Source organism: Vulpes lagopus, chromosome 3 (assembly GCF_018345385.1).
Source record: "Vulpes lagopus strain Blue_001 chromosome 3, ASM1834538v1, whole genome shotgun sequence".
Lineage (NCBI taxonomy): Eukaryota > Metazoa > Chordata > Mammalia > Carnivora > Canidae > Vulpes > Vulpes lagopus.
The window spans coordinates 126,657,262-126,680,167 of NC_054826.1; the positions used below are offsets into that span (position 1 = coordinate 126,657,262).

At 51.5% G+C, this 22,906-nt stretch overlaps 2 protein-coding genes and 1 pseudogene across 4 annotated transcripts in view; 2 read left to right on the plus strand and 1 right to left on the minus strand.

Moving 5' to 3' along the window:
- The window catches only part of TRAP1 (TNF receptor associated protein 1), a 52,959-nt gene extending 52,650 nt beyond the window's left edge, over positions 1–309 (plus strand). Inside the window, exon 18 of the mRNA XM_041747744.1 lies at positions 46–309. Coding sequence (XP_041603678.1) covers positions 46–147 — 102 coding nt within the window. The 3' untranslated portion in view covers positions 148–309. The remainder of the gene's footprint in view (positions 1–45) is intronic.
- Positions 246–17,148, minus strand: DNASE1 (deoxyribonuclease 1). 3 transcript variants are annotated; one of them, XM_041747746.1, is made up of 10 exons: positions 16,749–17,148; positions 2,717–2,823; positions 2,244–2,391; positions 1,886–1,974; positions 1,689–1,772; positions 1,454–1,569; positions 1,185–1,297; positions 958–1,112; positions 668–764; positions 246–583 (listed from the first exon to the last, which is right to left on the minus strand). In XM_041747746.1, exons 3-10 carry the CDS (start codon positions 2,388–2,390, stop codon positions 530–532), a joined length of 855 nt encoding a protein of 284 aa, XP_041603680.1. In that variant the 5' UTR covers position 2,391; positions 2,717–2,823; positions 16,749–17,148; the 3' UTR covers positions 246–529. The 3 variants fall into 3 exon arrangements, with proteins under 3 accessions (XP_041603680.1, XP_041603679.1, XP_041603681.1); XM_041747745.1 differs by lacking the exon at positions 16,749–17,148 and adding an exon at positions 12,523–12,661; XM_041747747.1 differs by lacking the exon at positions 16,749–17,148 and adding an exon at positions 2,975–3,025.
- Positions 17,149–19,660: 2,512 nt separating this feature from the next.
- On the plus strand, positions 19,661–20,137 carry LOC121487093 (annotated as a pseudogene).
- Positions 20,138–22,906: the final 2,769 nt, after the last annotated feature.

Here is a 22,906-nt window from a genome sequence, read left to right on the forward strand (position 1 = left end):
CATTGGGCCTTATCCTCCGCTGACGAGGTGAGCCCTGCCTTTCAGATCTACACGAACGCCATGATCGCCGCGGGGCTGGTCGACGACCCCCGCCCAATGGTGGGCCACCTCAACCACCTGCTCGCCAAGGCCCTGGAGCGCCACTGAGGGGCAGCGGCCCGAAGGCCCCAGGTCTCCCTGCGAAGGTGACCGGAGAGGCAGCCTGAGATGCGCCAGGGCGAGAAAGGAGGACTCAATGCCACCAGTGACAACTCCCCCTTTGAGCTTTATTTACTTAAATTAAAGGCATTTGTCAATCTCCATGTTAAACTTTTGTCTGGCCCGAGAAGGTACGGAGAGCATGCCCTTGCCACACCCCCACCCCGTGCTCACACGAAGTGGAGGTGACCAGTCTCCGTCCCTCCTTCCACAAACTCGAGTTGCCGTGACATTTCGGGGGACCACGGGGAGAGGGTGCTCAGGAAAACCTCATCCACGATGCTTGACTGTGCAGACAGGGAGGCTCTAGGGGGCGCCAGCCCCACTCCACTCAGGCCCTCTTGAGCGTCACCTCCACGGGGTAGTGGTCACTGATGGCCTGGGCCTGTGGGAGGGAGGACAGGGACACATCCACACAGTACTTGCTGACTGCCCCCCCGCCTGCACCCCGAGAGGGAGGGACACCCACCAGCTGGCTGCTGAGGCCGTAGGCCACCTGGAAGTTGAAGGGGGCGGCTGATTCAGGCACAACGGCGTGCTGGAGCTGACTTCCTGCCACCACGATCCTGCCATACGAGAAGATCCCGTCGGGCTAAAGGTCACCCTGAGCAGCCGCCTCGCTGGCTCTGTAGTGCCGTGGAGCCCATTGGGGCCTGGTGGGCCAGGGACGCACCACCAACTACAGCTCAGGGTGGGGACGGACTCAGGTTTGGGAAGCTGGACACCGAGTGGAGGCTGCTCCCGGAGGCCACCGCCTACCTGTCATAGGCACAACGCGTGGATGTGGACGTGGTGTCCGCGGTGTCGGGAATTAGCCACTGGAAGGCCGGGTTTGTGCGCAGGCGGATAGAGGACCACTGGGAGGTGGCCACGTAGCTGCAGCCGGCGTTGAAGTCGCCTATGAGCACGATGTCCTGCCAGGACACAGTGGCCGGTTGGTCTGGGCCCGCAGCATGTGCCTCCGGGGCCCCGGGGCGCAGACTCACCTCCAGGTCCCACTTGTGCCGGACATCCAGGTAGACGTCATAGAGCGCGTCTATCTCCGCCACCGCATCCAGCGGGGCCGCATGCAGGGGCACGACAGCGAACTCCTTGACCTCTGTGGAGACGGTGCTGCTGAGCCCCAGGATCAGGGACACGAGGCAGTCCCGAGGAGCATTTTCCTGAGTGACCTCAGTGGGAGACCAGAGCACAGGGGGTGGGGGTGGGTCGGGGGGACCAGGGCTTTCCAAGGGCCCCGGGAAGGGCTGCATACCCGTGAGCGGGGAGTGGAACCTGACGATGGCGGGCTCGCGGCTGAAGGTGTCATTCCCACAGGGCTCGCAGCCGTCGTCGTACTGGTAGCTGTCCAGCACGGACACGCGGTCAGGTCTGCGGGAGGCCAGGGGGTCAGCCCGGGGCCCGTGGGGGGCCCATGTGCTCCGGCCTCGGGTTCCTCCCCACCCACCGCACGGACCCTCAGGGCGCGTCTCCCGGCACTAGGCCCTTACCTGAACAGAAAGAGGTAGCGTTCCTTGTAGCTGCTGCGGCCCAGCGGCTCACTGACCACATAATGGTAGGCGTTGGGGTCGTCCCTGGGTCAAGAAGACAAAAGTCCCTGTCAGGGACCCACAGGAGCCTCCCATCTACATCAAGCGGTGCACCATGCCCTGGGCCTCCCTCCCCATGACCCCCCGCTGTCACGCACTGATTGAGTGTGTCCAGTAGCTTCCCTACAGCTGTCAGGTGGCTGTCTCTGACCTCCTGGACTACGGCAACGTCGTAGCGACTCAGGATCTGCAGACAGGGCCACGGTGGTGCTGAGCCGGGTGGACACCGGGGGTGGTGGCCCTGCTCGCTGCTGGTCCCCACAGCGCCTGAGCTGCTGCTGCTCCCTGGGGCACCTTCACCTCGTTGTCTGGCCCGAGGCTCTTCTCTGGGGCTGCTGCCAGCCAGGGACAGCAGCACCCCCGTCGGTGGCCGCTGCCCTCTCTTCCCAGCACCTGTTTGAGCCATCGCCACAGCCACCCCTGGGGTTCCCCGGGGACGGGCTGGCCTGGACTTGCCTGCACAATGTACTTGGAGAGAGTGGCATTGGACATCTTGGTCTCCCCAAAGGTCCGGATGTTGAAGGCTGCCATTCTCAGGGCTAGGGCCCCCTGCAGGAGGCCGGCCAGGGCGAGCAGCGCCCCCATCAGCCTGGCGCCCCTCATCCTGGAACAGGAGGGACACTCACAGGCAAGGCTGGGACTAGGAGCCGGTGTTCCCACACCGTCCAACAGGTGCAGCTGCCGGAGCCCACGGCTGAGCAGGCCCGACGAGCCTCCGAGCTCCACCCCACCCCACCCCCGTGGCCAGGGAGCCGCGGAGCCAAGTCGCAGACCCTGGGGTCTCCTGACTCCTGCACCCTCCGGAGGACACCCCCTGGGGCTGGGACACCGACTCACCACCCTCCCCCGAGGGGCACCAGGCCCGGAAGGTGGCAGCGACTTTCCCCGGAGCCACGTGTCGCCCTGCCTTCAGGCCACCAGATGCTCACCTGAAGGTCAGCTTCTCCGAGGACGGGGATTCGGATGAGAATCGGGAACTGCTATATCCTCTGATCAGTAACAATACTCGCCTTTTGCTGCTTTGAGAAAAAATAGTCTACAAAGGGAAGGGAGTTAACGTGGTGAGAGACCTACGCAGAGCGTGAGAGACCCACGCAGAGCGGCAGCTGAGTCCCAGCACAGGGAACATTCACTTCCCCCTGGAGTTTTAAAGGTTTAGGCAGCCGTGACCTTTCCCAGGGCATCACCTGGGGGGATGGAGAACAATGGTGCTGCCTGTGTGGCTTTCCCACGGGCGTGGAAGGCTGGCCACCCGTATTTCAACAGGTAAAAAAGATCACCTGATAATATTTGCATTTGGTTTTAAAAAGTCTAATGAAAGGGCCAAGGGTGCCCATGTCCTTCACATGTGCTGCTCTCCCAGGGATGGGGTGGGGGTGGTGGCTCTCAGGCTAGAGGTGACCTTGGAGCCGGGTCAGAGCCAGCTAAACCCTGGGTGGCCCCACCACTGCTTCTGGGGGGGCCCGCCAGGCCATGGGCCCCAGGGGAGGCGGGAGGCGGGGCTCCCTCGGGTGCCAACAAGGCATCACAGAGCCTTGGGGTGAGGAGGCATGTATTCCAGGCGGAGGGGACACTGGGTGGCTGGGTCACAGGGACACCTCCAAGCAGCTGAGGCCCGGAGTCCAGTCATTTGTTTTGGGATCCCTGACCCATTTGTGTTTGTTTTCTGTGTTGAGACAAGTCCGCAAACAGCTGGTGGCTCACATTGATGGAAATGCATCCTCTCCCAGCCAGAGGGGCCAGAGAGCACAGTCTGCGTAGCTGTCCGGGGGGTGCGCTCCAGCGGAGACACCGGGGAAGGTCCCTGCATCTCCAGCTCCCGGGGGCCCCAGACCCGCTGGGCTCGAGGCCACGGCCCCCCACTGTCACTTCTCTCTGCCCCTTACAAGATTCCTGGGACCATCAGGACCTTCTCCTCGTCTCGGGATCCTTGACTTGATGGCAGCTGCAGTTTGGGGTTTTTTTGCTTTGTTTTGGCCACCGAAGTTAGCAGTCACAGGTTCCAGGGACTAGCACACGGATCTGAGAGCCGCCCAACCGCTGGAGGGGACTCCACGTGTGGGGGAGGGGACACACGGGTCTCCGGATGTAAGGGCGCGAGCAAGGGTACAGGACAGGAGCCCAGTGGCCTCGAGGCAGCCGTCATGGGAGCACAGATGAAAAACCAGTCAGAAGGTAAACCAGGAGCCCAGTAGCCCAGGTAATGGGAACCTGCTGACAGACAGCGCTGTGGGGTGCTGTGGCCATAGTTCCCGCATCCCTCCCATGCAGGCAGGTGGCCTGGCCCCCAGGCTGTGGGACTCCCAGCGTTGCCCTTAGAGACGTTTGCCTGCAGCTTCCCCCGTTTTCAATCTGAGGTTTCAGTCGCAACAAAATCCAGATCCCGACCAGCGAGCGAGGCCTCAGGTGTGCTCCCCGCGCTCCTCCCGGAGCCGCACATGCTTGGCGTGGCCAGGGAGCCCGGACCCAGTGGAGGGAGGCCCTCGGGGCCCAGGTGAGGCCCACACTGCGGGGGACCTGCCATCCCCCCTGCCAAACACTGAGCCTAGTGCCCTGCGGAGCTCCAGCCACGGAGTCTGCCCTCCGGGCCAGGCCCGTGTCGTGGCCCTGCTCCTGCGAGAGGGCCCAGGCTCGGCTGCTGTGTGTGCGGCCCTCAGGGCGCCACCTGCCTGGGGAGAAACAACGCAGCCCGAGGAGGAGCCTGGAATCGGGGGTCTGGGGCCCACCCCAGGCTTACCCACTGCATCATCATTTTGAACCCATTGTCTTCGTCTACAAAATGGGGATAAAACTGGGGTGCCTGGGGGGCTCGGCGGTTGAGCACCTGCCTTCGGCTCAGGGCGTGACCCCGGGGTCCCTGGATCAGTCCTGCATGGAGCTCCCCGCATGGAGCCTGCTTCTCCTGGCTCTGCCTCTGTGTCTCATGAATAAATAAAACCTTTAAAAAAAAAATGGGGATAAAACTGTCCCTGCCTTCCCCTTAGGTTTAAGTATCAGTGTGGGTAACATCCCACGGAAGACTCCTCTCACATCTCCCTAAAAATTCATCTTATTTCTTTTTAAATTTTATTATTTGAGAGAGAGAAAGAGCGAGTGAGCACGCACAGGTGAGGGGGAGGAATAAGCCGGCTCCCCGCTGAGCAGGAAGCCCCACATGGGGCCCCACCCAGGACCCTGGGGTCATGACCAGAGCCGCAGGCAGAGGCCTAACCTACGCCTAACCTAACCTGGGCCCCCCCACCCAGGCCCTTCAGTCACTGTTACCTTTTTCTCATTAACTTCTTTCCATTTGTATCAGTCAGTTCTTGTTCTATAACGAGCAATCCCCAAACTCGTATAACCCAGATGCATTTTTTCCTTTGCATTTAGGCCTGCAGCTACCCAAGGCACACTCTTCTAACATGGCGGAAGGTGGAAACTTCCAGAAGAGCAAAAAGAAATACATGATGCCTCCAGAGGCCCCGGCTCAGAATTTGCATAGTGCCTCCTATGTTCTCTTGGCCCCCCGCCGTGGTCAAGCCTAACATCAACAGTGGGGGCTCCGTAGTACCCTCCTCCCATGCCCAGCCCCATAACAGAAATGCAGAACGGGTGCCAGGGAAAGGCAGGAAGCCCCATGCTTCTGGCATCATTGAGTCTTGTCAGCAGGGAAATGAGTGCTGCCAGCAGACTGCCTTCTCTGATCAGGCTGAGCTATTTTTACATCAACACTGACAGACTTTTTTTTAACTCTTTGGTTAAACAGAACCTACTCCATAGACAGGAAGAGGAAACTGCACCTCACAATGGTTTACTGAAGTCAAAGCCAGGTCTTGAGCTCTGATGTGGCTGAAATCAAAGGATCAGGAAAAAGTCCTCTAAGCACCAAGGCTGGCCACAAAGGGCACCCAAGGAAGGCCTCTGTTCAGGGTGTTGGGCCACAAGTCATAGTAAATGCCACGGGACCCTGTGACCTGTTCCCAAACATGGTGGAGGGTGGGCTGCCCACCAACATGGAGTTGGGACGGGGGAGGCGAGGATGGCCCCAGGTCGGGAGGGAAGGATGCGCGGCTGTGGTTCCCAGACAGCACAGGTGGCCGCGCAGTGACCCAGAGGGTGCTGCACGACGCTCGCAACCTCTGCGGGGAACAGGGTGCTCCATGTGGCTGGAGACCGTGGGGAAGGTGCTCATGGTTTCGACGTTTCCTCCGGCTATGTTCCTCGCCAGGCCCTCGGGTCTCTACAAGGCAGGGCCTCCGGCAGCCAGTGAAAACGTGATCACTGTGCCGAAGTCAGTGTGGAATGGGCACCAACCACGGCAGCGCCCATGCCGGTGCCAAGATTGTAAAGGCGCCCAGAGGCACACGTTCCATTCCTAAGTAATTTTGGTGACTTAAAGTATTTTTTCTTCAAATTCATATATACAGATCTTCCTCAATTCACAATAAGGGTTATGTCCCCATAAGCCCACTCCAAATAAAAAATAGCTAAGTCAAAACGTGCCGAATACCCTAGCGAACGCCGGAGCTTAGGCTCGCCTACCTCAAATGTGCTCAGAACACTTCCATTAGTCTACGGTTGTACCAAACCACCTAACACAAAGCCTATTTTGCAACAAAGCATTCAACAGCTCATATAATTTGCTGAATACTGACAAGGAGAAACAGATGGCTGCCTAGGTACAGAATGTTCCAACTCTGGAAACCTCATGACCACTCGGCTGACTGGGGTGCTAGGGCTCCTGCCACACTGCCCAGCATCCTGAAAGGATCCTATCGCAGACTACTGGCCGGGGAAAAGATCCATGTTCAAAATATGCAGTATAGGTTCTAATGAATGCATATCCCTTCTGCACCATTGTAAAGTCAAAAACTCGTAAGACGAAACATTGTTAAGTCAGTGACTATATATTACTTTCCCAAATGTCTCTTAAGTTGCTGGGACATAAATACTTAAGTTGCTTAGACTTAACCTATTTAATGAATGGAACTGTTAGGTATTTCTTTTGGCCTAGGGAGTCCCTTAGAATAATTACGGGAGCTTATGTAGGTGCGCTGAACTGAGAATACCGGGAACCCCTGGGTCTAACTCACACACACAATGAATATGCCTGAGTTGCTGTATCTGTAGCTTCCTGTACTGAATATACCTTCTTTTCTGGCCTTCATCATTCATAACAGACTGGATAGCTACCTCCCCACGAAGAAATTCTCAATTCTGTAAACTAAGAAAATTGGATTTTGGATTGGATTGCAATGGATTAAACATCTCAACTGTGTTTAAATGTATGAGTGCATGCTGAAGTAAAAAATTAATCAGTCATGTTTAGGAGATGGTAGGGAGCTGCCCTATTACTCTGCAAAGTGGCCAACAGTCCAAAATCAAGAAAGCACCCTGCCTTTCCTATGTAAATGATACCACCGAGTTGCCCAGTGGTTAGTGAGAGGAACCTGCTGTCCACACCTCCTGAACAGAGGACACAACACCACTTAGGAAATGGCTTGCAAAAGCTACTCGAATGTTATCCAACTTCTAGATCTCAGTACCAAATTACAAGTGACAGATGCACATCCGTCATCAGCACCAAGGGGACACAGAATAATCCAGACTATGAGAAACTCCAAGACAAAGGATAGTCTCATCAATAAATTTTAAGAAAAAGAGGAGGAAGACCTCACAGAATAAAATGAAATATGAGATCTATTACTGATGCAATATGGATCCTATGAAACAATGAATCTCAATTGCTTAAATGAATATTTGCTTGGGGCACCTGGGTGGCTCAGTTGTTAAGTGCCCGACTCCTGGTATCAGCTCAGGTCTTGATCTCAGGGTCATGAGATTGAGCCATGTGTTGTACTCCGCGCTGGGTGTGGAGCCCACTTAAAAAATAACTAGGGCGGGGATCCCTGGGTGGCGCAGCGGTTTGGCGCCTGCCTTTGGCCCGGGGCACGATCCTGGAGACCCGGGATCGAATCCCACATCAGGCTCCCAGTGCATGGAGCCTGCTTCTTCCTCCGCCTGTGTCTCTGCCTCTCTCTCTCTGTGACTATCATAAATAAATAAAAATTTAAAAAATAATAACTAGGGCAGCCTGGGTGGCTCAGTGGTTTAGTGCCATCTTCATCCCAGGGCATGATCCTGGAGATCCCGGATCGAGTCCCACATCAGGCTCCTTGCATGGAGCCTGCTTCTCCCTCTGCCTGTGTCTCTGCCCTTCTCTCCCTCTCTTTCTCTGTGTCTCTCATAAATAAATAAACAAAATCTTTTATTTATTTTTTTAGGATAAAAATCTTTTAAAATAAATAAATGAACATTTGCTTAATCACTTAAGAGGCAATCCTCACTGATAAGTGAGGAAATTTTAAACACACCTGTTGTTGTTTTTTTTTAAGATTTTATTTATTTATTCATGAGAGACAGAGAGAGAGAGAGAGGCAGAGACACAGGCAGAGGGAGAAGCAGGCTCCATGCAGGGAGCCCGATGTGGGACTTGATCCTGGGACTCCAGAATCATGCCCTGGGTCAAAGGCACCGCTAAACCACTGAGCCACCCAGGGATCCCCAAGTGCACCTGGTTTTATTGCTCTTTGCTTTAGTGCACTTTGCACAAAGGGAAGAAATGATTAAGCTTTGTGAAGAAGGCATGTCAAAAGCCAACAGAAACCAAAAGCGAGGCCTCTTGCACCAATTAGAAGTTCCAAATGCAAAGGAAAAGTTCTGGAAAGAAATTAAAAGTGTTACTCCAGTGAATATACCAATAAAAATAAGAGGGCCAAACAGCCTTACTGCTGATAGAAAGCTTTAATGGTCTGGATAGAAAATCAAACCAGACACAACATTGCCTTAAATGAAAGCCGGATTCTAGAGCCAGGTCCTCTCTTCAATTCCGTGAGGGCAGAGGGAGGTAAGGAAGCTGCAGAAGGAAAGTATGAAGGTAGCAGAAGGTGGTTCACGAGGCTTAAGGAAAGGAGCTGTAACATAAAAGTGCAAGATGAAGCTGTAAGTACTGACAGAGAAGCTGCAGGGAGTTCTCCAGGAGACGAGGAGATCATTAATGAGGTTGGCTACAATGACCACCAGATATTCAGTATAGACAAAACAGCTTTGTAATAAGAAGACGCCGTCCAGGATGGTCACAGCTACAATGGAGAAGTCTGTGCCCGGCTTCAAAGGGCAGGCTGACTCTGTGAGGAGCTACTAGAGCTGGTGACTTGAGGCTGAAGCCAATGTTCATTTGTCATTCTGAAAATCCTAGGGCATTTTCTTAAGATTATACTAAATCTATTCTGCACTGTCTAAATGGAACAACAAAGCCTAGATGACAACACATCTGTTTACAACATGCTCTACTGAATATTAAGCCCACTGTTGAGACTTACTGCTCAGAAAAAAAGGATTCTTTTCAAAATGCTCACGGACAATGCACCTGGTCACCCCAGAGGTCTGATGGAGACAGACAATGAGATTAATGTGGCTTTCACACCCGACACAACATCCACTCTGCAGCCCACAGAGCAAGGAGTAATCTGGACTTTTGCATCTTATTATTTTTTAAAGATTTTATTTATTTGAGTGAGAGAGTACAGAGGGATAGTGAGATGGAGAAGCAGCCCCTACCTCCCCGCCCCCACTGAACAGGGAGCCTGATGCAGGGCTCGATCCCGGGACCCTGAGATCCTGACCTGAGATGAAGGCCGATGCTCAACCAACTTGAGCCACCTAGGTGCCCTTCATATCTTATTTCTTAAGAAATACATTTTTGGGGTGCCTATTTTTCCTTCTGCCTCTGTCCCCACTCCTCTCAAATAAATAAAAATTTAAAAAAAGAAAAGAAATAAATTTTATAAGGCTATAACTGCCACAGACAGTGATTGCTCTGATGTATCCGGGCAAAGTCAATTGAAATCCTTCTGGAAAAGTTTCACCATTAAGAATATTTCTGATTCATGGGAAAAGATCAAATATCAGCCTTAACAGGAGTCTGGAAGAAGTTGATTCCAACCCCTCATGGGGTTCAAGATTTCAGCAGAGGAAGTCACTAAGATGTGGTGGAAACAGCAAGAGAACTAGAATCAGAAGTGGAGCTCGGGGCGCCTGGCTGGCTCAGGTGGAAGAGGGAGTGACTCTTGACCTTAGGGTCATGAGTTGGAGCCCTACGTTGGGTAGAGAGGTTACTTAAATAAATAAGTATTAAAAGAAGTGGAGCCTAAAGATGGGGCCGAGTCACTGCAATCTCATGATAAACCTTAAGCAGAGTTGTTTCATATAGATGAGCAAAGAAAGTAGTTTATCGAGACAGAATCTACTCTGAGGATTGTTGAAATGACAACAAAATATTTAGAATATTTTGTAAACTTAGCTGATGAAGCAGCTGCAGGGTTTGAGAGGACTGACTCATTTTATTTTATTTTATTTTATTTTTAATTTACTTATGATAGTCACAGAGAGAGAGAGAGGCAAGGCAGAGACACAGGCAGAGGGAGAAGCAGGCTCCATGCACCGGGAGCCCGACATGGGACTCGATCCCGGGTCTCCAGGATCACGCCCGGGGCCAAAGGCAGGCGCTAAACCAAACCGCTGCACCACCCAGGGATCCCAGGACTGACTCATTTTAAAAGAATTTCTACCATGGGCAAAATGCTATCAAACTGCATCACGTGCTCCAGAGAAATTGTGAAAGGAACAGTCGATATGGAAAACTCCACTGTGGTCTTAAGAAGTTGACAGAGTCACCCCAACCTTCAGCAGCCACCACTCTGATCAGTGAGCAGCCACCAACATCGAGGCAGGACCCTCCTCCAGCAAAAAGATTATGACTTCCAAAGAGCTCAGCTGATGGTTAGCATTTTTTAGCTTTATATAAAGTAACTTTTTAAAAGACTTTATTTACTTGACAGAGAGCACAAGCAGGGGGAGCTGCAGGCAGAGGGAGAGGGAGAAGCAGGCTCCCCAACTGAACAAGGAGCCTGATGTGGTGCTCAATCTCAGCACTCCGGGATTGTAACCCGATCCCAAGGTAGATACTTAACCGACTGAGCCACCCATGCACCCCTAAATAAAGTAACTTTTGATTAAAGTTTGTTCGTGCATTGTTTTTTTAGAAATAATGGCACTGCATATTTTAATAGACTATAGGATAGTGTAAACATAACTTATATGCACTAGGAAACCAAAAAGTTCATTTGGCTTACTTTATTGTGATATTCACATTATGGTGGTGTCTGCAGCTGAACCCGCAGTATCTCCAAGGTGGGCCTGTACTAAATGTTTAGGTGTGAAAATGCCATTATAGATATGCTTTTAGTGATCTTTAGATTTTATTTTTTCAGTGCAATAAGTTGTTTTTATTAAAGTGAAGGGACAGGAGTCATGGGCAGAAATTGCTGCCAATCTTTGGATTTTAGAGTCACAGTGAAATATTTAAGGATGAAATGATGTGCTTGCTGTCTGGGATTTGCTTCAAAATGTGGCCCCGAGGTTGGGTGGTGGGCACACGAGGATTCAGATACTAGTCTCTATTTGAATATGTTAAAATTTTCCATAATTTAAAAAATAAATCATTTAAATAAATAAACATTTGAAAGCCTTAAGTGAATATAATGCATCATCCAAAAATGAAGTAATGAGAAGCTGGGGCACCTGCTTGGCTCAGTCAGAAGAGCATGTGACTCTTAATCTCAGGGTCCTGAGTTTGAGCTCCACACTCAGTAGGGTAGAGAGATTGCTAATTTTTTTTAAAAAAGATTTTATTTATTCTTAAGAGACAGAGAGAGAGAGGCGGAGACACAGGCAGAGGGAGAAGCAGGCTCCATGCGGGGAACCTGACGTGGGACTGGATCCCGGGACTCCAGGATCACACCCTGGGCTGAAGGCGGCGCTAAACTGCTGAGCCACCAGGGCTGCCCCCATCCTGCGTTTAGATGCTCAGAGTGCCCTGGGCCCCTGCTTCCCCTCAGCGCCACCCCAAATGCAGCCCCAGTCTGCACGCACTCTGGCCCTGCAGCTACTGCATGAGTCCTCCCCAAACCCACGCAAAGCCTACTAGTGGGCTCCCTGCTTCTGGAAAGCCATGCCACGACGAGTCTCCGCACAGCACCCGGCACCTCTGGGGAATGTTACTCCTGCACTTAAGACCTGTCATCACTTGAACTCATCCTCGGGACGAAAGCTGAAGCCCACAAAGGCGTGTGCGGCTCTGGCTCCGGGCCTCTGCTGCCTGCAGAGCTGGGCTCCCTCGTCATTCTGGTGCAGCTCAAACATCACCTCTTGAGGGAGATTTTCCTCTCCCCACCAATGCTTACCACCGACGTGGTCCCAGGGTCATTTTTTTCAAGATTTCTATCACTTGTTTTCTTTGTTTCCTCACATGTTTGCTTTTACCTGTTTCAGGTGGGCCTCCCGACTAGAATACAAACCCCACGAGAGCTGGGGCCTGGTCTAACCTGCCCATCAAACCGCCCTGTGCCTAACCCAGTGCCTGGAACACAAAAGGTGCCCCATTGACAAATGCTTAATGCAGTGGGGCTATGTGCTCACCTCCTGTCCCCACCTCCCTCAGCCCCCTCCTGGCTAAGACGATATCTATTCCTCACGGACCCTCCAGAGAACCCGGGACGGCCTCCTGTCTTGAAGCACAGGGTATGCTGTGAGGCATCCGAGTGGCCTCTGGGCGCTGGGTTTGAGCTGACCACAACCTCCCAGGAGCCATGGCGGTGAGAGCCCCACGGGCATGCCTCCCCTTGGCCAGACTCACCCGGAAGCTCTTCTCTCCTCTTGGGAAGGTTGTTCACTGACCCACAGAGCATTTCAGAAGACAAGGGGCTTCCATCCTTTCCTTCAGATAAAGAGCTGACATCTTTGCCATGACACTGCTTTAACACATGCCAAACAACCTGTGTGGGTCATTGGCATCACTCAGCTCAGCTGGCCTTGAACCATGACCCCGCCTTACCTCACCATCCCGCATGAATTTATTTCTCTTCATTATAAAGAAACCATTAACCCAGGGTGGAAAACTTCTCAGAACATCATGCAATCCGAAACAGTGCCAGTCACACTCAGCAGCAGCCCTGGCCCCCATGTCCTCACCCCTGCCTCTGTGCATGCCCATCGCGTCAGTAAACAGGCGGCACTCCAGACTGGCGACGGGAGGCCTGAAAAGCGTGTGCTTGCACCCCCTTGCAAATCAGATGGGCCTCCATTTCCGCAATCCCGCCAGTCAGTGCAACTCTCTACACTCTGCATTTAAAGGGAGAAGCAAATAAAAAGACAATTTTATTTTTTAAAGATTTTGTTAATTTGACACAGAGAGAGCACTAACATGCGGACACAAGCAGGGGGAGTGGCAGAGGGAGAGGGGGAAGCAGGATTCCTCCCTGTTGAAGGGAGCCCTAGAAGGGGCTTGATCCCAGGACCCTGAGGTCATGACCTGAGCTGAAGGCAGATGCTTAACCCACTGAGCCACCCAGGTGCTTTGAGACAATTGTTTAAAAAGGCAGTTTCTGGGGCACCCAGTGCCTCAGTGGTTGAGTGAGCCTTCGGCTCAGGGCGTGATCCCAGGGTCCTGGGATCAAGTCCCACATCGGGCTCCCTACATGGAGCCTGCTTCTCCCTCTGCCTGTGTCTCTGCCACTGTGTCTCTCGTGAATAAATAAAAAATAGGCAGTTTCTAAGGTGTATGTTGAGAGATTAGCATACATTTAGCCCAAGACCACAAATACAAAGGAGCTTGTGCTCCTGATGGTGAATCTGAGGCTCCTAAAGATTTCATCAGCACCACAAAGCTCTACTGACTGGGCTCCCAGCATTCCAGGAGTATTTCCAACAAAGTCACACTGAACCACGACTGAGGACCCTCCAGTCTCTCCAAGCACCAAGAACCTTCTTCCACAGGAACCCCCAGCCCCCACTCCACACCCCAGGCTGGGGTCTGCGGAAAAGAGGAGTACAGGACAAGGACACTCGCAGACTAGGGTAGGCCGCCCGTGGTGGTGTTTGCAGGGGTATCTTCTACTGAGCCATTCCAGCTCGCCAATTCTTTCTTCAGCTGCCTCCAATCCACTGTGACGTCCACTTATAGGACTTTAAATTTTAGTCATCGTACTTTGCTGTTTCAGATTTTTCGTTTAATTCTTTATGAGTTCTCCGTGAAGCTCTGTGTCTTACCTCTTTGCTCTAATATGTAATCAGCTAAAGTCTGCGTCTGGCGACCTCAATACCTTAATTGCTGGTGGGTCTGTCACCTCCCCCAGTCCTGTTTGTCAGGGTGCCTGGTGACCGGAGTCAGTATTAGGCATGGTGTGTGACAGAAAGGTGGAGGGTCAGGCCGCCACAGGACACTCGGGGGCTCAGGTGATGCGTGGCTCACCCACCGTCCTAGTGAAGTCCACTCTAGCTGTGGCTTTCCCCCACGCCCAGAGTGCACCCCATGGGTCCCAGCCAAGAACCTGGTGTTTCTCAGGGTCACTCCTCCCTGAAAGGCTCTGAACTCTTCCCTGCACCACGAAACTGCCGACTATCCTGCTCTGCTTTCCCACCACTTTCTGGTTCTCTTGCCTGAGCGGTTCATCCACAATGCCTCGAAGGGGGACTGCTGCTGGGATCACCCTCTCTTCCCTGGCCTCCTTCCTCTCAGGGATCTCGCCCTCAGGTCCTGCTGTCTTAGCAGCCCTAAGCCCCCATCTCGGTCGGTCGTGCCAGGCCCGTGAGACTCTCCAGAGCTCCTCTGGCTTCTCTGCCCTCAGCAGCTCCCCCTGCCCCGCCCCAAGGAGAAAAGCCAGCGCAAGAAGCAGGCTCACCTCTTCAGCCCCTCGGGCAGCTTCTTTCTGAATTGTAGCCACTTCCTCGAGTCCTTAGCAGATATTGGTCGGCCATGAGCTACTCCATGGCCAGAAGCAGTCTGTTTTCACTACCTGGCATGAGTCACTGAAATGGGGACAGTGTGAGGACAGGATGTGTGCTGACAACTCAGCAAGCTTGTCCTGCTAGCGTAGGCTGCTTGGACATCTCGGAGCTACACGTGTCCGTGCAGAGGCATGCCAAGTGATGCGACACAGCCAGAAGGAACGCAGGCCATGTCTCTGCTCGACCAAGAGGCTCTGAGGCTGAAGACCTCTGCAACCTTGTCTGAACCCTATGGGATCTGTCCTTACCGGCCCAGTCCTACAAAGAAGATGGCAGCGGGACATAGCAATTCTACGTTCTAGAAGCTCATTCTATAACTTCTCTGAGAGCAGGAGCAGGAGTCCTCAGCTTTGGTCTACCACCTTGCTCTGGGAGAAAGAGCCTTGGGGCTTGCAGACTGCCACCCCCAGGCCTGCTTCCTCTCTGGGGACTCGGCCCTCTTGGCCAGATGGGCAGTGCTGGTTTTTGATACGAAGTGCAAGTAACTGCTGTGCTTCCTGCCTAGGACTGGCCATGGAGCTTATCTGTAAACACGATAGCTTGTTACACTTAGACAGTTTCAACCATTTTCCCCAAGTGGGCTCCTGGCTCAGGGCCTTTGCACTGTCCCTCCACCTAAGCATTCAGCCTCTGGAGCACATAGCTCACCCCTCCTTTGCTCAAGCCTCTTCCCAGATGTCACCTTACCATAGCATCCTACTTAAGTCAATACACTTTGTCCCTCTAGCCTTGTTTTTGTTTTACCATCAATCACATCTAACACACAGCGTACATTCTGTCTCCCCGGAAGCAGTGCAGTGAGAGTGGGCTTATGTAACAGCATCTAAACAAGGCCGGACCCATAGCAAGTGCGCACCGAGTACTCGCTGAATGAGAGGATGAACATCGGAGAGGGGCCTTCTTGACAGAGCAATGGCTTTGGATCCCCCCACCCCTCTCCAGCTGCTCTGGTCATCCTCGTCCAAGCATGAGCATCTCACACAAAGGGGGCCTGGCCCAGTCCTCTCTGATGAATGAGTGAAGGGACAAGCTTCTGTCACCAGGCCCGGCCTCTCAGCCTCCACATCCCCAGTTCTTGTGGGGTGGCGACATACAAGCAAGGGTGATAAGCGGGCACCAGGGTCACAGCTCTTCATGGGTGGGAGAGGCTCCTGTGGGCTAAGGAACTATCACAGTAGTACTTGGGTAAAGCACAGCCAGTGGGACCAGTTCATCCTGGTCCCAGCGGGACCCTATAGGAACCGGTGGTCCCGAGAGCCAACACCCACGTGACGGCGCAGCCCCACAACACAGTGGCCACCGAGGCCCCCTCGCCACTGGCCTTCAAGTCTAAGTCCCAAGTGACAGAGTGTCTTTTCTAACTCTGCCTGGCCCTTCCTGGATGGCCAGCTGGGAGGGCTGACCCATGTCTTCCCTGGTCACCATGTCCACTAGTCCCCAGACCCTTTCACCCATTCTCTCGGCATCTCTGGGCCTAAGGCTGTGGGATGGGAAGACACTGCAGCTCTGCTCGTGTGGAGGAGACCATGGCCCCAAGCTCCCCTGGTGTTCCCTGCCCTCCCCCGCAGGGAGCTTCATGCTGTAAGTTCCCATGACTGAACTCTTCCCGTGAGGCGGGGATGCATGCAATAAGAGCATGTGGGGCTCAGTCACAGAAGAAGGGCTCCCGCTAATTGTCCTCCCTCAGCACCTCCGCCTTCACCCTTAGCTGGCCGCCAGGACAGCCTCCTCCTTGGGTCTGGCCAAGTGAAGGATGATGCACTTGTCCTGTTCCACACCCTCACTGAGCTGTGGGGCTCTCCACAGGGCTGCCTGTTCTGGACTCTTGGAGGCGGGCAGACCCAGGACCCTGCCGCCACTCTCTGCTCAGAGGTCTGGGCACCAACAGCCCCGGGCAGGGTCTGAGGCTGGCAGAGACCTGGCCTTGGGAACAGGAAGGGGAAGGTGCTTCTGGGAGGACAGGAAAAGCAGCTGCACAGACCTCTGCCTTCTCAGGAACCGCAGGCTCTGGGCTCCAGGGAGCAGCGCTGGTTCTCACCCCACTTCTATGCCATTTCAGAAAACGCATCCACTCACCTTGCAAGGCTGGCCTTCCAGGCTCTCCTCCCTCAGAGCGGAAGTGTAGCAGGGCAGCACGGGCCACCACCGGCCAGCTCACTCCAGCTGCAGCCAAGGCTAGGGCCTCAGGCAGAAGCAGAGGTGGCCCCAGGAGGCCAGGGAGGAGTCCAGGCTAAGGCCAGAGTGCCGGGAGGCAGGTGGCCATGTCGGTCCCGTTCCTCGTCGTCTGAAGACTGCCTGAGCCGTGGTGGACCACGGAAGCAGGGCAGAGACTCAAGTTCATGGGCGATCAGCTCCTTTCTTCACTTGAGCTCCTGTGAGGAGGTGCTCATCCTCGCAAGCACCTCAGCCCAGCAAGGACACAACCATGGAAGATGGTAAGGTGGTCCTGCCCGGGGCCAAGCGCAGGCTGTCCCCACGTCACTGTCTTCCCATCCGTACCATCTTGCTGTTCCCAATTGTAGTGCGACTGTTTAATAAAAGAAGAAAGGAAGCATTAACAGTGTCAGTCAGCTTAGCCAGAGAGCCCCACCTGTGCTGATTTCATTAAGCTCCCGACTGGCTGTTTCATCTGTTTGGTTATGTACTCCTTCAAGTCAGAGTAACAGGGTCCCCTGCACGCAGGAAAACTGGACAAGAGATGATGCAGTGGGTCTCCAGTCACCAGACGGCAGTGATCCCAGCAAAGAAGGGGAAACCAACAGCCGGAGCCTGTGACTGCACCAGCCATGGCCAACGCAGTGGCATCCACGCTATGGTGCAGGGATGGGGAAACCCAGGCGCAGGTGACCGTCTCCCTCAGCAGAGGAGCCAGAGGGGCAAGGAGGCAGCTGGATGTGTGGGGCGGAGTGCTGGGGAGGAGGGGCTGCACCGAGGGCAGAGCTCCAGGACGTGCACAGGGTCCCACGGGGCTTCACCTGGGGGAGAATGTGTACCCATGTAAGACAAACCACTCCAGGAGCTCCAGGCAAGAATCCCTAGAAAGGAGCGGATGGAACAACCCCCAGAGCTCACACAGGGATGGCACTACTTTGTGTTCCCACAGGCCACCGCGGAAAGGCCTCCTAATTCACAGGCTGTCAGGGAGATTCCTCAGAGGGGCATCACCCCTAATAATGGGGCTAAATCAGCTGCAAACCAAGGCAGCCCTGGACCCACCCTAACACTGCTCAGGAGCAAGCCACTAATGGATCGACTGTTGCCAAGGAACTGAACTGTGTACCAGACCTCGAGTAATACTATTTGAAGGAATATAACAAAACCCAGCAATCAACAACACAAATTCACAATGTCCAGGATCCAACAGGGAAGTGGGCAAGTATATCAGTTGGAGTCAGGCCAGGAGACAGAAACCGCATGGCATTTTATTTATTTATTTATTTACTTACTTATTTATTTATATTTATTTTTTAAAAAAGATTTTATTTATTTATTCATGAGAGACACGGGCAGAAAGAGAGGCAGAGACACAGGCAGAGGGAGAAGCAGGCTCCATGCCGGGAGCCCGACACGGGACTCGATCCTGGGACTCCAGGATCACACCCCAGGCCAAAGGGTGGGTGCTGAACCACTGAAACACCCAGGGATCCCACACATGGCATTTTAAATAAAGGAAGTTTAGTATAAAGAATTATTAACTATTTATAAGGAGTTAACTGAAAGGAAACAAAAGAGAACTCTATAGAACACCCTAGGGTGAAGGGAAGTACCCAAGGGAAGGATTCACACCTGGGAGATGGGTAGTCACAGCCCACTGGATGGTGCAAGTTCACTGGCTGCCCCAGGCCAAAGCTGGGGGCCAACAACCACCTACATGGGCGCCAACACAACTAGCGGGGAAGCTGTGTGCAGAGTTCTGGGCAGCCACCAGTGCAGAGGTGCTGATGAACTCACCAGAAAGCTGCCAGGAGGCCAGCCCGGGTCCCACAGAACTTGCCTGGCAGTGCCTGACCCCTTCCAGAGAATATCACACTGGTACCACAGGGTGCTGCTGAATCTGCAGCTAGGAACCTGCCCCAAAAGGTGCCACAGAAACTTACTGGCGTGAGCTCCCACATGTCCTACATTCCAGCCTGTGTCATCGAATGGAAATAAGCCAAACACACAGAACAGGGAAGAAAGGCCCCTTCTTCTCCAGCACCCCCAACAGCGAAGATTAGCATGAGGCTAGCTGGCAAAAGAGAAGTGTGCCAGCATCACAAGCAGGCAACGAAGCATGAACTGGTAACTGCTGTACCAGGAGAGAGAAATATGACCTATGACCTTAAGAAAGACCAACCACCAGAAACTGACCTAGCAAAGGCAGAGACATAAGAACTAGCAGACAAGAACAATGATTATTATAAAAATGCTTCATATATTCAGGAAGGTAGAGGAAAATGAGCATTATGGGGAGGGAAATGGAAGCTATAAAAAGATCCAAATGGATCTTCTAGAGATAGTATCTAAAATGAAAAAACATACACTATAGGTTTGGCATTGGATCAACACCATAAAAGAGAATTTAAAGACATAGCAATTGAAACTACTCAAAATAAAGTACACACACACACACACACACACACACACACACACACAAATAAATCACACAGATAAAACAAAACACCAGACACTACCAAGAAGGTCAAAGTGAATAAACTGGAATCCTAGCAAAAGAAGAGCAAAAAGGAGACAGAAACAATATCAGAAGAAATAAGCAAAATTTCCCAAATATCAAAACTATAAACTCACAGATCCAAGGAGCTCAATAAAACCCAAGAGGAACAAACCTTAAGAGACCACCACCAAGGTACATCATAATCAAATTGCTGAAACCAGAGTCAAAGAAAAAAATCATTAAAGAAGCTGGGCTTTTACAGAGCACATTATGTACAGTCCTGGCCTTGGGTCCCGCTGCGCAGCTCTGCAGACCACTGCTCACCGCTGCCAAGATGTCTACAGGTGCGGCTGCCTCTGGCAGTCACTGGAGACTTCAGTAGACACAGAATCTAGCAGATGAGACAGTTGACATCATGAGAGTCGATACAAGGTGTTGGAAAGAGAAGAAGCTCTCAGAGTGGGGCATCTGGTGGCTCAGTGGTTGAGTGTCTGCGTTTGGCTCAGGGCGTGATCCTGGGATCGAGTCCCACATCGGGTTCCCTTGCAGGGAGCCTGCTTCTCCCTCTGCCTGTGTCTCTTCCCCTCTCTCTGTATCTCTCATGAATAAATAAAATCTTTAAAAAAAAAAAAAAGCATCAGCAGCTCTCAGAGTTAGATGATCATACAGATAGGCCTCAGGCAGGAGCGTCCCAATTTGAAACAAGTGCTGCCAAGTTGGCAAGAAAGTATAAGGGAAGAACTCCAAGATGTGGGCAATAGGGATTGTCGTGGTGGCCATCATCATCATCTTGTGTGGGATGTTTCCCTGAGAAGAACCAGTGAAACTCTAGCCCACTGTTCAAAAATCCTTTTCAAAGCTTATACTTAGAATCTGATATAATCTTGAGCTTCCCTGTCATTCTATTGAAAGTGATTACGTTTTTTGTTACTATAAAGTTTAATTTCTAGGAAGCGGGTCTTTGTTTTCATTAAGCACTCCAAACTTGAAGTGCAGCCACCTGGTCCACATCTGGCCCGGCGCCTTCCCAGACTGCTATATGGCTGATGAAGAGGATCTCTTAAGTTCCCGACTGTCATACCTTAGAAGTAATGTTGTCTGATTAACTGTCGTTAATTCCAATTAAGGGAATTTGTTCCAAGTTAGCTATCCCTGTTATATGGTAATCTTTGGAACCATATATTAAATGTTTAGGTAATCAGATTTCCAATTTGTGCCTTACAGAAAGAACACTATCGCTTAACACAAATCTGTAATAATGACAGGCTGTGCCTTATATTGCTATTATAAGGGAACTCTCTATTGTTTATAAGCACTACTGACTTTTTTTTAAAAAAATATTTTCTTTATTTATGACAGACACACAGAGAGGCGTAGAGACACAGGCAGAGCGAGAAGCAGGCTCCCTGCAGGGATCCTGGTGTGGAACTCGATCCCAGGACCCCGGATCACACCCTGAGCCAAAGGCTCAGGTGTCCCAGCACTACTGACTCTTGAGCTGTATTTATAATAAAATGCTGTTAGAGTTTTTGCTCTTACATTAGATATGAAGATGTTTACTTGTTATGTTTTATCACTTGTTAAAAATATTTTAATCAGAAATAGCCTCTTTAAGACATTTTTATAGAACTATGGCTATGACCAAAGTTTCTATTTTCCCAAAAAGCTAAATGCCAGTACGATGTCCTTGAGTCTGATCCTGACTGAGAAATTTAAAAAAGTGACAAATGGAAGTTATGGTCCCCTTCAGAATTAAAATTATATGTTAGGATGTAGAGGCTCACGTACAAACAGGACTTTCTTGCCTGTGGAATGCTGTCGATGGTGCAGTTCCCCTTCTGATTTCAGCACTTCTCCCAGGGGTTAGAGAAGGTTTAGGCTAGACTCTGACCATTTCATACCTCAAGACTGAGTTCTACCCCACAGTGCAGACTGTCAGCTGTGGACTCCAGTAGGTTTCTAATAATTATGTGAGCAACAGTTCTGTAGCCTTCAAGTGAGACCTTCTGTGAACTGGTCATTAACTGGCCCTGTCCCCAGAGATGATAACTTTCTGGAGTTTGTTTCCTATTTTTTTTTTTACATGCTATAAGTTTATTTTAAAAACATATTTAGCATGCTGAATTTAAGAGTCTGATCGATTGTTCAAAGAGATTGCATCTCTTAAAAGGCTCCTTTTCACAACTATTTAATGGATTAATTAAAACATACTTATTTCTTAAGCAGTTGGTATCTTACTATAAAAAAAAAAGGTGCAGCAAATTCCAATCCAAAGTACACAATGATCACATTTAATAAGAGCCACTGAAAATGGCAAAGTCTCCCTCAGGCCCTCCTCAGAGAGTCTCCTGCAAAGAGGAGACCGTAGAGGCTATGCGTCCTCAGATGCTCTGTCCCCACACAGCACTGCTAGCAGTTCTGTGAAAGGCACAGAGACCTGAGATAGTAGAACTTTTTCCTATTTTTGTCCATATTCTACTTCATAAATCTGTCCTCTAAATTATGCTTTCACTTAGGCATTGGTCAAGGGGGGATGCCTCTCTTCACAGCAGACAGGGAACCAGAGGCACTTTCCTCAATGTCACAGACTGCACAAGATGCTGCTTTGGAAATAGCTTTGTCATCTGAAAGACATGTTGTGTATGTGAGACTTTCATCATAGGGGATGTAGCTTACGGATGGGAATTCAGGTAGTAATGAAAATAGGCAACGGGGCGCTAAGGGAGAAATACGGAGGTATTGCCACTCTGATACACTGTTACTGGAGGATTCCAAAATTTTTGTTCGCAGGCTAGCATGTGACTTACAAAGCAACAATAGCTCACGGGCACCTGGATGGCTCAGTGGATTCAGCGTCTGCCTTCGGCTCAGGTCATGATCCCAGCATCCTGGGATCAAGCCCTGCATTGGGCTCCCTGCTCAGCAGAGAGCCTGGTTCTCCCTCTGCTGCTCCCCTTTCTTGTGCTTTCTCTGTCAAATAAATAAAATCTTTAAAAAAAAAAAAAAAAAAAGCAACATTTCAAGTGACCAGGACACTGGCTCAGTTTTAGCATCTGTTCCCTGAACATCACTGAAATGATGTGATGTTGAAGATATGCCCTGTGGGGTGTCCAGCTGTGAGAAGAAAGAAGTGCTGGGACATTAGCCCACCCTTGGCTCAGGGGCTTTTGCCGAGTCTGATTCTGAAGCCTTGGTGCTCCCTCCTTGCCTGATGCCCAGTCAGTCCCATGTAACCCACTGGCTCCTGCATTAACCCAGGGATACCTCACTTGTATTTGTGCATTCAGCTGGGAACATGCCCGTTGTAATAAACCTAATAAACTGTTTATAAACATGAAAAAAACCCCACATTATATATAGATAAATATGATAAGAATGATAAGCGACTTCTGCTATAAGCTGGGGAACAATGCAATGACATCTTTAAAGCACTGAAAGGGAAAAAAAAGTGTCACTAGGAATTCTTTTAATCAAAAACACCTTTCAAAAATGAAAGCAAGGGGGTGCCTGAGTGGCTCAGATGGTTAAGCAACTGCCTTCAGCTCAGGTCATGATCTCTAGGACCTGGGATCGAGCCCCA

What these genes read in the sequence shown, in the direction of transcription:
- DNASE1 (XM_041747746.1), bottom strand. Translation starts at nt 2,390, where the DNA reads ATGAGGGGCGCCAGGCTGATGGGGGCGCTGCTCGCCCTGGCCGGCCTC. An exon ending in GGCACAAGTGGGACCTGGAG is followed by an intron (nt 1,113 to 1,184) that starts GTGAGTCTGCGC and finishes GTGTCCTGGCAG; the next exon opens with GACATCGTGCTCATAGGCGA. An exon ending in ACGCGTTGTGCCTATGACAG is followed by an intron (nt 765 to 957) that starts GTAGGCGGTGGC and finishes CTCGTATGGCAG; the next exon opens with GATCGTGGTGGCAGGAAGTC.